Source organism: Enhydra lutris, unplaced genomic scaffold (assembly GCF_002288905.1).
Source record: "Enhydra lutris kenyoni isolate GAN:26980312 unplaced genomic scaffold, ASM228890v2 scaffoldscaffold5, whole genome shotgun sequence".
Lineage (NCBI taxonomy): Eukaryota > Metazoa > Chordata > Mammalia > Carnivora > Mustelidae > Enhydra > Enhydra lutris.
Genome location: NW_019154089.1, coordinates 48,527,241 through 48,540,331, shown reverse-complemented (window position 1 = coordinate 48,540,331; position 13,091 = coordinate 48,527,241). Strand labels below are relative to the sequence as shown.

Sequence of the window (13,091 nt, the reverse complement as noted above, 5' to 3'; positions counted from 1 at the left end):
AGGACACAGCCATGACGCTTCCTTGTGGAGCTTTCCTCCCCCTGACCTGGATCTGCAGTCAGACGCGACCGGCCCAAGGATCCCAGGATCGTTCGGTGCCCTCTGGGCTTCTTCAGGTTGGCTGTGACCGGCAGCACAGGCCTGTGGGTAAGGGGATTTGGGCAGAGGCTGGTACCCAAGTGTCTGATTGCCAGTTTCTCATCAGAGCTCCAAGTCTGCCTTCTTCCAAAATTCTCTTATCTCAAGGACTCTGGAAGTAGAAACCAGAGCCACTCAGTCTGAGTGGGATTTGGGGACCCACGGTATACGATGAGGTCTGGATTTGAAGTGTTTTCCCTTCTCTCCTTCGCCTTCCCCTCCACAAATAACCTCCAGAACTCAGGGGAGTTGTTGCGAAGTATTTCCAAACAGCAGTGTGCTCCCCTGGGCCCTGGCCTAGCCCCGGCCAAGCCAAGAACTGAGAGCACAGGGCCGGCAGCAGGAAACACTCCCCACCACTCCTCCTCTTCCTGCCTCCCCTTGTGGAGACTTCTTTGGTCCTAGAAAGTGCATGGCTCCCAGAGCACTTGTCTTTTCCTGGAAGGACGTGAGAGGAACACTGTCTCAGTCTTTGGCATGAGGTGGCTGCTTTCTGTCTTTGTCTCACTGACCTATTTAAGATCCAAGTGGTTTACAAAGACAGAAATTTCTAGCACGCAGTATGACCTCCCCCAGTGTCCCAGCTGCCACCTCCAAGCAAGGGCCCAGCCCGGGACTACAGCCTCCTGGGACAGCCCGGTAATGGGGCTGCAGCTCTGAATTAGCTAGAAGACGACTTGGATTGGAATGTCTCTGAGGACGGTCAGGGGAGCTCAAAAAATGTGTTCAAATAGCCTCATTTAGCAACAGAAGTAATAGGCACCAGGCCACAGACTGAGCTGCAGAAAGCCCTATCAGGAAATGGGCTTCAGGAAGGTAGAGGCCAGGGGAGGGAGCTGTCAGACCGAGAGAGTGTGGAGGGGACCTGGGCCCTGGCTGCAGATGTCCTGTACTCCCACTGGACTTCAGCTCACAGGGCAGCTGGGGGAGCGTGGGTGTGACAGGAGAGACTGTCAGAGCAGAAAATGGGCCATACATGTACAACCTCTTGAATGAAGGAAGCTGACTGATGGTCCGATCTAGTCCCCCAAACAGGGCTGGGGAGCTCAAATGATTTGCCAAGTGCTGGGGTCTTATTCACGGTGACATGACTGCCTCTGGCCTGGCAGCCTGGAGCCCGTGGGTTTGTGCAGGGCCGTTGGGGCTATCAGAATGGAAGGAGGCAGAGTGATCTGGGTCCTCACCAACATTGCGTTAGTGCCCCCATCCCCCGACATGTGGCAGCGCACATTTGCTTTGTGAACATTTCCTGAGGATTTGCTGTGTGGAAACCAACCCCTGGAGGAGACATGGGGGAGAGGATGAAGGATAGATAAGACTTGGCTCCTGAAATCCAGGTGTCGGCCAGGGCTGTGGTCTCGTCTGACAGGCTCACGGGCCACCTGCCCCTTCAAAGCCCGCAGGAGACTCTCTTTCTGCAAGACCCAGTCCCTCCTGCGAGACCTGTTGATTAGGTCAGGCCCACCCCAGATGATCTTCCTTTTTATTAAGCAAGTCGATTAATGAGTAACCTAATCACGGCACGAGGTCTTGTCTCCTTCACTTGGGTCGGGCTCACACTCCAGGCAATGGGATGGTAGCAGGCCTGTGCCCCCAGTGCTGGGAATCCTGAGGACCATCTTGGAATTCTGCCGACTACAGCTCATCAACCCTCCATGCCCGCCGTGGGCCTCCACACAGAACTGCCCTGGAAACCAGATCTGTTCGCCTAAGACAGCCTTCATGTCGCGTGTCTCTTGTTAAAGAATGTGCCACCATCTGCTATGTCCCTGCACTAGGGTGTCAAAGACTCCTAGGATAAAGGGACTTCTATTCCCAGTGAGCATCAAAATATTTCAAAATCCCTATGACAGTTCCTGAAAGTCCTGTTTCCCTTGGGTGCAAAGATCCTTACCAATGCCTAAGGGCTCAGGATGGAGTTCGGCGGTTGGTGTGGGTGCCCTGAGGACCAGGGGAACCTGAGCCAGGCAGCTGCCTTTTCCAGGGACCTCCCAGCGTGAGCCCTGAGCGGTCCCCACTCCGAGCTTGCTGGCCACCCCGTCATCTCAGAGGAAGTAGCATGTGAGCAGCAGAACTGCATTAGGCTGGAGTCTTCATTATTCAGTTGGTAGGAAAAGACCATGTTTTATGGCACAGAGAAGTTACGTGCTCAAGGGAGTGCTTGAGTAGAGGGTACCAGTGGCTCATGGTGCCAAGCTTGAGTGCTGGGTTTTTAGTCCCAACCAAATCAACCCCAAACATCTTTGCCTGGCTTTCAAAGTCATCCACTGTTTAATGAAAACTATCAGCGGTTTTATAAATGAATAAACGAAGGAATTCAATAAAGAATAAAGAATAGGAAATTCAAATAAACTATCCATACACAGAGTGTTATAGATCCAGGAAAGAACAATGCCATATAAATATTGACATGAAAAGATTTTCAAGGTACATTAAATAAAAGAATCAGGTTTGGAAACAGAATATACAGTATAACCCTCATATATGTGCACACATACATATGGAAACGTGTAAATATTTAGATACATTCACAGAGAAAAATTGTAAGGGTAGAAGGAAAAGTGTTAAAAATAGCTAAAGCTATATAAGAAAACAGTGTGCTTTTTTTCCTTTTATTTTCTAGCTTTTCTTGAGCGAGCCTATAGTGAATATTGTTTTGTTCACTCAGAATATTGCCCATCTTCTTTTGGGGGACTGGTCCTCCTCTGACTCGGAACGTGTAGTTTTGCCTACGGACAGAACCTCTTTCGGGCCATGTGACCGCGCCCCCTCGGCCATGGACACGTGACCCAGGCCACGCCCACCAGAGTCCTCCTCACTAGGCGCTGGGAGGAAGGGCACCCTCCTCTCCCTGACCATAAGCCTGTTAAGCTTGGAGGAGCCTGGCAACCCAGGCCCAGCTCTGTGGGGGCTACCCGACCTGAGAGAAGAAAGTTTGGGATGTGGAGAAGAGATGTGTTAGCCCCTGGGTGGAGCGGGAGGCTACCGGGGGGCCTGTGGAACTTACCAGGACTTCCCTACCCCACCGAGGCAATGTTTGAGAGGGGAGGCCACGCTTGTCTTCTGGAGAAGCAGATATGCAACTGCGGGGAGGAGAGGTGGTGGCGGAAATGGATGACTTAGTCATGCAGATGGTCCCTGGGAGGGAGAAGCCAACCCAGAGAGAAAAACATAAATTTCGAAGCAGGGAGGATGTGCAGGTGTTGGCGGACGGTGGGTAGGAGGAGGGCTGTCACCTGTGGTCGCTTCCATAAAGCCTATTTGTCCTTTATCTACGTTTGTCAGAGAGACAGGAGGATGAAGGCAAGTGTCTGTGAAGGAGAGCAAAGGGTGAGGGCAGGCAACAAAGACTGGAGCGCCGCGGGTGAGCGAGGTCTACCCGAGCCCACCTGGGAAGGAGCTGCTCCTGCCACCACAGGGGCCTCCGTTCCTTGTGTGAGGCACGCCGGTGCAGGGCGATCCCTTGTCTTTCCACGGCTGGAGACCAGATCCCAGGCAGATCACCTCTCTGTTCGATGACGTAGTTCTTCTATCCAGGAGACACATTAAGCCATGTATTGGCTTTTCAAGGTCCAGGTATTTCAAGATACGTACCAAGCCCTTGTCCTGTGGTTGGCACTATGCCGAGCTCTATGGATACAGCGACAACCAAGATGCCCCTCCATTTCTGCATCAAAGAAAGCATTCAGAATTGTGCTCAGTGCTTGGAGGGGTGGGGGCTGCACAGAAATGGGGGGCGCGGAGAGATGGGGGTGCTGAGACACGGGAAGAGACTTCTCTCTGCCAGCCATGCTTAGCCTGAGATGTGAGGATGGAGAAAGGTTACCCGACTGAAGAGAGGTCACGTTCATTTAAGCAGGGGGGAACAGGTCTCGGTAGGCCTCTTGCCATGTAACACCCCTCTGGGTAACCGGGGGCTGTGACCTCAGGGGCATCCAAACCAAGTTTAAGGTTATTTACACCTTAAGGTGCTAGTCAGAAAGTCAGAGGCATTCGTGAAGTTTCTGGAGGGACAGAGGCACGGGTGACAATCCCACATCTACCTGTTGGGAGCGTGGCCTGGAGTCCAATTTTCCGTTCCCCTTGGTGGCTCCTTTCCTTTCCTGGGGTGGCGGATGGGGTTTCCCGTGAGGCCAGGCCCATTTGGGAAGGGTGTGTGCTGTTGGGAACTGGGTAACGTGGCCTCTGGGATCAGAACCCGTCCCAGGACAAGGTGAGTGCGGGTGTGTGTGAGCACCTCCGGGGCAGGAAGCAGGTCTGGCTCCAGCCCAGGAAAGCTGTCAGCAGCGGTAAAGACGGTGAAGATGTCTCCAGGGCGGTGAGAAAGCTGGCTGGGGCCCCGGGGCAGGTGGTGGGGGCGTGGGGGGGGGGGTGGCCAGATTTCCATCTGAGCTGGGCCCTCAGACTCGCTCTCACCTTCAGGAGATGCAAGATGTCTGAGCAGCTCACTATGCTCCACTTGTACTCAATTTAACATGATTTCACTTCCGGGTTTTTATCAAAATCCTCACAAGTTTTTGTCTCTTTAATCCAAAACTAATCACTCTGGGATAAAATCCAGTCCAATTCAAGCCCAAATCAATTCATCTTTGTTAAATCAACTTCGCTGGTTCTCAGACACTGAATAAATACTTTTAATTCCATTTTTCTGTTAGTCACTCCAGGGGAAGGGTAATGGATCAAATTTATAGGCCATTCAAAACTAATTGTTACACGGCTCTTTTGTAAAGAACTTGAGATTTCTAAGCATTTTAGTGATGTTGAATACTATAAAGAAAAAATCCATACAGCTCTAGTTTTCTTTCCCTTAATACTTACACCATTACTCTGACCTTTTCAAAGTTCCTGGGGCGCATGATGCTCATGTATTTTGGCTCAAGAATCCACCATCTGGGAAACTAATTATGCACGGACATCTTCCCCGAAGGACAGACCATATGTATGTGCTCTTCTAGGACTTAAATACGAACATGTGTTTTACAACTAATTCTAAATTGTCTATGGTTTCTTCAGGTTAAATTGTAGCCATTCGTATTTTAGTTGTGACTCTGGGTAAAGCAAAGGGAACAGAGGCCTTGAAGATTTCATTTCTCCCCTTCGGATACGCTACTTAAGATCACTTCTACTTTTTGAAATTACTGAGGTTTCGCTCAACCAATGACAGTATTTCCAAATTCGGTGCCTTGAAATTAAACTGATTTTGCCATATTCCCAGAATCTCCAGAAATGTTTAGGTTGTCTTCAGAGTTAAAAAAAAAATTAAAAACCATACTTTTAGGACCAGTATTTTTTGTTTCATGATGTTGGATTCCCACTTTTTATTTTTATACTAACTTCCCTGGGACACGGAATATAGATTTAGTGGAACATATGGAAGATTATGTCAAGGGCATACCAAAATATTAAAATGTTAAAAATTTAGTTAGAGCTCTGTGTGACTGCTTCATAAACCAGTGTAATTCTTTTGGGAATTAATAAAAGTATTAACTTTTTCCTAAGTGTTTAAAACAGGAGAAAAAAACAAAACAGCAATGTCCAAATCCGTCAGTGTAAGTTGTAAGAAAATATATTTATTTTTCCATGACAATACTATGATAAAATTGTTAAATACATGCATTTTAAAAACAAACATAAGTAACATCTTTAGAGTTAACAGCCAAGCATACTAGTTTTATGTTTAAGGTGTCTTAGTAATAGGTTACTTATATTCTATGTTCTTGATATAATCATGTTCTCCAAAAGATATGGAAACTAAATTCTGAAATTATACGAGGATATGAAATACTCAAATTTTTCCTTCTAACACCAACATAATCTCCCAAGTTTTCACAAGGTAGAAAATACTTCAGTTGTCATCTCTGTTAAGTGGAGTTATTTTATTCCGTTAAACTCGAAATTCTGTGAATCACACCAATATATAGTTTGGTGCCTCTACCTGTGTATTTAAAGGTTTCCTTATACAAATAAGCATGATTTTAGGTATAGAACATCACAGAGGAGAATTCGGGTTAAAAAAAAAAAAAGTCTAGTGGTAACATTTCAAGAAATGAAAATGGGACCGGTTTTGGATGTGCGGCTTCTCCTTATCTTTCAGCTACATTTGCACACACCTGACCAAACAAAAGTTAGTAAACAGTTACTAGTATTTATAAAAAAAAAAAAAAATTGAAAATATTTAACATGTAACAACTCCTTTAAAAAGACACTCATTCTACAGACAACCTTATAAAAGACAAAACTTCTATCTGTTCACAGTATGTGTATTTTGTAAACAGTTAATTCACTATAATGCAATTGTGAGAGTAAAAAAATGGCGATTTCTAAACATGAAGACGACCTCTGACTTAGGGCTGACTAATGAGAGAGAAGAGAAGGCAACACGTCCCTTTGGGATAGTTGGGTATTTTTCAATGATTTTCAACCTTTGGATACTTTTAAGGTGGTACCATCTCAAATTTCGGATGTCTTTCTATCCAGGCCAATCTTTTTCAAGCAATTTTAAACTGAAATTTATTTAAGAAAAAGCCATGCTCCTTTTTTGAGAAAATAATAGGGAAGCACAAATGCCAAGGTAGGCTAGAATACCTACTCTTTCCCAACAACAGAGTAAGGGTTTCTTACTGTGTGTTGTCTTCAACTATTCATAACATATTCACCTTTCTCCAAAACATTATGTTGGGAGGAAAAAATTAAATAGAAGGGTGTATCATAAATAATGGGAAAAAGTTTTGGAATCCAACGGGGGGGCCAAGTATTTGAAACTTTTTTTTTTTAATGAAAATCATTATCAAATCATTATCAAATCAGTAACAAAATATTGTTGTCTATGATCAATTTGTTAGGTTTAACAGTATTTTGGCAATTGATCATATCAACCAACCCATGTTTCAAAGCAAATTGTATTACCACCTAGAAATATTTCTGAAACGGAATGTTTAGGAGGCACAGTAAGTTCAGAAATTAAAATTACCTACTTTTAAAATGGAATATTCTGAAGGGAAGTATATTTTCAATGTGTAAGGAAATTCTAAACATTTAAATAAGCCATTCAACCAAGTATACGAAGTATTTTTGGCTTAAGGGCAACATAAGGTCTGCTGCTGTTTGGGTTTTTAAAGTTCTGGTTAGTTATTACAAAGGAAATCTTAAGGAAATACAGTAAGTGTAATACAAATTAATTTCCTTATCAGTGAAATATTAATTTTCCCCATCACATCTCTGAGTTTTTAAGGTAGTCAGTTATAGCAATCAAAAAGTAATATAAATTATTACTGTTTTGTATTTGGTTAATATTTAATCAGGGATAGCTTACTTGAGAGATTTTGAAGGTTTCTGTAGTTCAGCTAGGCACCTGTAATGAAGACATGCAGAAGGCTTCCCTCTTAAAACGCTACTTTTAATTTTCATAAAAATGTTGCACAGTTAGAATTTATCTTCCATAGGTAAATTTAAATTCTGTCTGTAACTTGGACACTTATAATCCAAAATAATAACTTTCTTAATACAGGGAGAAACAAGCACTAATCATGGTTAAGAATAACAGACACCTGTCATAACTCAGTATCGTAATTTTGAGAATTTGAATATATTTAGATCAAATCACAGCCTGTGGAATTTTACCACACACAATAAAGCCTGCACTATCAGTTAACTGAATGTTCTTAATCCTCCATACAGGCACTAAAAATAGCTCATTCGTATTGTACTGGCATGAATGCGACCATGTAATAGTTAAGACAAAGGCACAAATTGAAAAATCTCACCACCCTGTCGGAATAAGAGGTTTAAATATTAATAGCCTTGGTACATAATCCACAAAGACCTAAACGGACCAAATTTAAACCCAGTGATTTCCAATGACACTCTAAGGTCTTGTCTAAAGGATGCATTTCCAGTAAGTTTAGAAAATCATTTTCTTCTATGAAAAATTTTCTTCTGGATCTGAAAGGTAGGACGGGCGTTGGTACCCTGCGATTTTGTTTCAGCGGGAAATACCAGTTTAAAATAAATGCTTTGAAGAAATGGTTTATCAAGTGAATGCATGAGTCCTTATAGTTAAGCTCACACATCAATGTCTTGTCGGTTTGCTAGAACAATGCTGATTGGTACAGACACATCCCAAGTTTTGTACACATTAAATAAAATGTTGCTATGGATCCTCACGATGAGGGAGGAGTAAGAAATCTAGTGACGCCTTTGCCAGAGTCTCTCCCAAGTTCTCACCCAAACTGGAGCTACTTCTTGAGTAGATTCAATCTTTTCAGTCAATAGTCTCGGCTCTACACAGGCTAGATGCTAGTATAAAGCGCCCCTTGTGAAAACTGCACATTCTGGAATGGGACTCAGTCAATAAACACTCACTCACTGAATTTCCACCATGTACCTAGCTGTCTTTGGAATTAGCTAATGATCTCACATTTGACTTCTGGGATGCCTAATATTAGATTTTGGAGAAAAAAATGGCATTTTATAAAAGGTATGCAAACTTTAAATGGTTGAAAACAGAAAATAAAAATTACTTTAAACAGAAAAAAAGAGCCTTATCAGATTATGTGCTTGAGCAGTCAAAAAATCTGAGATAACATCTGCATTTTGATATGTTAGGGAGTACTTTAATTTAAAAAATACTATAAAACTGATTTCAAATTCCTTTTGAAAGAAAATATTCCCTAGTCTCCTTCACTAACCTACATCTGATTATTCAAATGTAGAGAGGGCGGTCATGTTCTTTATACATGGTCTGTATGAAGACAATTAAGAAATTACAGGACTAATGATTTCCCACAAGAATACAAGTTGCCTCAAGTTTTAACAATGTGACTTTGACCACGGTTTCCGAGTACGATAGTACCAGACGTTCTTAAAAGCAGTCCTTCAGATCCATGAGCCATGAAGTAATGCTGGTATGGAAAACAGGGCTGATCCTTTCGCCCTTAACCTTTTCCGTGAATGGCTGCTTCAGAGTCTAAGCTGTCGGAACACAGCACCTCTGTCACCAAAGCACATAAACACACAACTATCCAGATATCCAGGGCCACAATCTCAAATCCAGGCTTCTGTCATTCAACACACAGATGACTTCAACTGTATCTGGGTACTAATCCATGCACACGTAATGCACAAGCTCTACCTAATGTCAGAATTCTAGCTAAGTCGTCTAAGAGTATTTTTATAGTACTGTTCGTCTAGGAGGGCCACTCACAAGAGAAGTGCCGTCATAATCACCACCAGAATCTCCATTTTCCACAAGCGAAGCTTGATCTGAAACCGGTTTGTAAGTGAACTGGCTTATCCGAGACAGGAAAACGTGTCCTGAGACAGACTACAATTCAAAAGACGTGGTGAGGCATAGATGAGTCCAGATACTTAAGAGTTTTCTAACCAATGACTAGGCTTTAGTTGAGGAAAGGGGCATCTCCCCATTACTCTGCCAGTCGGGAAGGGCTGAAGGGAACACATCTAACCTCCCCTTCCAACTAGCCTTTAGTTTCCCCTCCCCCAGGCAGAGGAGCTAAAATGACTGGACAGAGCATGACCAACTCTGACTGCTTTTCACATCTGAGAACAGTCCTGGCATTGACAAATAGTGCACATTTACCCAGGGTCTCCAGTGCCACCAACAAGTGGATATGTGACAAAGGGCAGTGTTGAGGTCGCCCCCACATGCCCAGGTAGGGTGGGGAATGGGGGTGGGGAGGGAGGTAATGACTTCGGATTTGCACAGTGAGTCTAGCTGTCTTCAATTCAGTGGGGAAGGACAAGCAACCTGCCTTGGCCTCAGCCCTAAACCATGTATTTCTAGGTATATAGCAAGTTATAAGGAGCTTGCCCAGACGAACAGTGTTGTTATGCTTCCCATTCACCAAGTGAGGATCACTGTGTATGAACTCCAGGGGCAGGGAGAGGTGAGCAGCACTCTGATCCTTTCTCATGCAGGAGAGACACTGAGTCTTGGAGAGAAAGGACTGAAGAGCCCAGTGATATTCACCGTAAGCCAAACAAATGAGTCATTCCGCAGGTTAGAAAGGGCACTGGAACCAGAGCTGCAATGCAATATATACTGATGACAGAGGTCCAATACTCTCTTCTAGACCTTTCCCATTCTCGGTTTAGTGTAGCTCAGACCCACCAACTTCTACTCTAGCCAACACTTATCCTCAAGAGATGGAAGTACGGGATCCACTGGTTTCAAGGGGGAACAAGGCAGGAGCCTGGGGCAGGAGGGGATAGAAATGACAAGCTTCAGCAGGAATGCAGGGAACCCCAGGTCTGAGCACCTGGGGTGCAGGCTGAGGACAGGAGCCTGAGAGGAAAAAGGAGAGTAGCAAACTGTCAGGGACGATCTGGTTTGAGATGTTTTTCACTGCTGAAAATCTCTAGGAGCCATTACATGGTTTTAACGTCTACCAAATGTGAACATAATTAGTTCAGTTTCTATTTCATTCCACGTGTCCCTATATCATGAAGCTCAAGAATTTAGGTGAATTCTAGCAATTAAAATCAGGATTCAGAGAGTACCCAAATGGATTTTGGCCCTTGTCGCCTTGTAGCTTTTTTCCATGACGTGGTTTTTATAAAGAAACATGAGGACCTAGAACAAAAGGATAACCAATCCATTATCATCACAGAACCTCAGAGGATTAAAGAAAGAAACAAAACAAAACAAAACAAGCACATCTTGATGTATTCAGGTATTTCAAATTTTCTGGTACTTTGCCTTAACTACCAAAAAATAAAATATCCATGGGGTAAGGAAAAGGTGTAAGATACACTTTTTAGTTTTTCATTCTGCTTTTCCAAAAACCACGTTCATTCTAGACATCACTTGAGAAAAGCAAGGACAGGCAGAGGCGGCTGTGAAGACACATGGTCACAGACAGCTCACAAAGCTGACACGGGTACACCCGCTGATTCAAACGGACCTGGCCACAATCCGTACGCCATAGCCCTTGAGGAACTGTCCCTGGAGAAGGCATCACCTTCTAAGTTTTAGATTTAAAAATCTGAAGACTGTGTTTAAACAGTCTAGACTGATGATCATTTCAAAAGCAAAACTGCCAAAATGCCTGATCAGAAGGAACCTTCGCTACGAGGTGTCAAAGGTCACCACTGCCCTGTGTCCTGGGGAGGCGCTGAAGCTAGTCGGAACCCTACAGACAGCTAACGCAGCGAGCGTTTGTGCAGGTGTCCCCTCAAACAATCACTGCAATTCTGTTTCTCAGTAATGTTGGATTTGCTCGTGTAACATGGACACTGTGTCATAAGAAAACCAGTTTTTAAAAAAACCTCAGGTCTCCAGGCTTAGAGAATTCGGTCTTAAACGTCAGCGCAACCAAATGCAATAAAGGAAGTTCACATGCAAGCTACAGGGTAAGGAAAAGGTTTGCAAAACCTCCCAAAGCAAAGACAACATGATTGTAATTTGGGCTGGTCAGTGTCATGCTCATTTTCAAAGTTTGTACCCCTGAGAAAACTGTCTGAAAACCATTATACAGTAGGCACAGAAATCAGCATACTTTGTATCAAACAAAACACTACATAGCGGTCACTACATCAGAAATTATATTAATTTTTTGTAAATGCTGTGGACAGAGGAGACTCATGTTGAAAGTTCTGAAATCTGTGCTTGGTTTTCATCTAGAATGGAGCAAGTGTCAGGCAAATAAACATCATCTGGTACTCTGACGTCTTTCTCCCGTGCCTGTAATCGGCTCGCAATTCCACAGCATCCGTATGAGAAAACCACTAGCAGAACAGAACACGCGGCTGGGGGACTTGTTTTGCGTGTGCGGACCGGACGGTATCCGCCGGGAAGTGCTTCCTGAAGGGAGAGCACGTGGGAACTCTCTGGCTCTGATCACGGGTCGCTCCAAGACTTGAGCTGCATGGACCGAATCTCTGAGTGACTCTACTTGGGCTGTGAGACTACACTGAAAGCACAGGGACACTTGGAGTGTGACTTGCGTGCGGGAAGGTCCTCCTCGCCAACAGTACTTCACAGGATCCCTCCAAGACGCCCAGTGCTGGCCCAGGAGCGCCGGAACGGAGAGCTTACTGAGATGGCAGACTGAAGTGACGCGGCGACGCTGTTAGTCGTTGGGTTTGTTCTGAAAAAAGTTTGTGAAGGACCACCCTCCCCCGTTCGACTTCGGGGAGTCTTCGTCTTTAGGAGGGATCAAAAACTGCCTGGAGTTAATGGAGCAGGGGCTTCCGAAAGAGGCCGTTTCACTGGTGCTGTCTGTGGACCTGGGAGAGTCTGGAGACACTAAGTTCCAGTTATTGACATTTGCCTGAGGTCTGTAACCAGCAGTTTTATCTAAGTCGTCCTCCGCGCCGAGGTCTGCCCCAGTAGCAGGGACCAGCAGGTGCATCTGGGGCTTATAGCCGGCGCCCCCGACAGGGTCACTGTCTTGATCTTCCTCTGGTTTCGCCTGAGGCTGGTACATAGACTGGATATCGATGTACACGACCTGAGAGGTCCCTCCGGCCTCCTCGGCGCCCGGCTGCGCCGTTTCCTCCTCAATGACAGGGGGGCAGTAGGACACGACCACGTGGTTCTCGGCATCTGCATCACAGCTCTCGTCCCGCCGCTCGGCTACCGGAGAGATTATTTCCGTGTCTTCTATTTTCGGAACCACTGATCGAGTTTCCAGAACCTCAACATTATTTGGGGTACAAGGATTCATTTCCAATGTTTTGAGAGCACTGTTTCCCTAGAAATAAATGATGAGGCAATGATTAAGAGGGGCACGAGAAGCTGCGGCAGTGCCCTTCCTACAAAAAGGGGCATTATCTCGTGTATGTTCCTCGTGGCTACTTAGGGAAATGTGTCTTTGCTGTTCTGTACTGCATACGAGAACACAGGTACTGTTTCACATATCAGTATATTCCCGGCTATTCATAGCAGTAGCAAAAACACACGTTAATATGCATCAGCGCAGAACTTCAGCAGA

General features: G+C 44.8%; 1 protein-coding gene across 1 annotated transcript in view; it reads right to left on the bottom strand.

The window, feature by feature from the left end:
* Window positions 1-8,627: 8,627 nt before the first annotated feature.
* LOC111140973 (LIF receptor alpha) overlaps window positions 8,628-13,091 on the bottom strand; it is a 73,592-nt gene continuing 69,128 nt past the window's right edge. Inside the window, exon 20 of the mRNA XM_022493260.1 lies at window positions 8,628-12,851. Coding sequence (XP_022348968.1) covers window positions 12,228-12,851 — 624 coding nt within the window. The 3' untranslated portion in view covers window positions 8,628-12,227. The remainder of the gene's footprint in view (window positions 12,852-13,091) is intronic.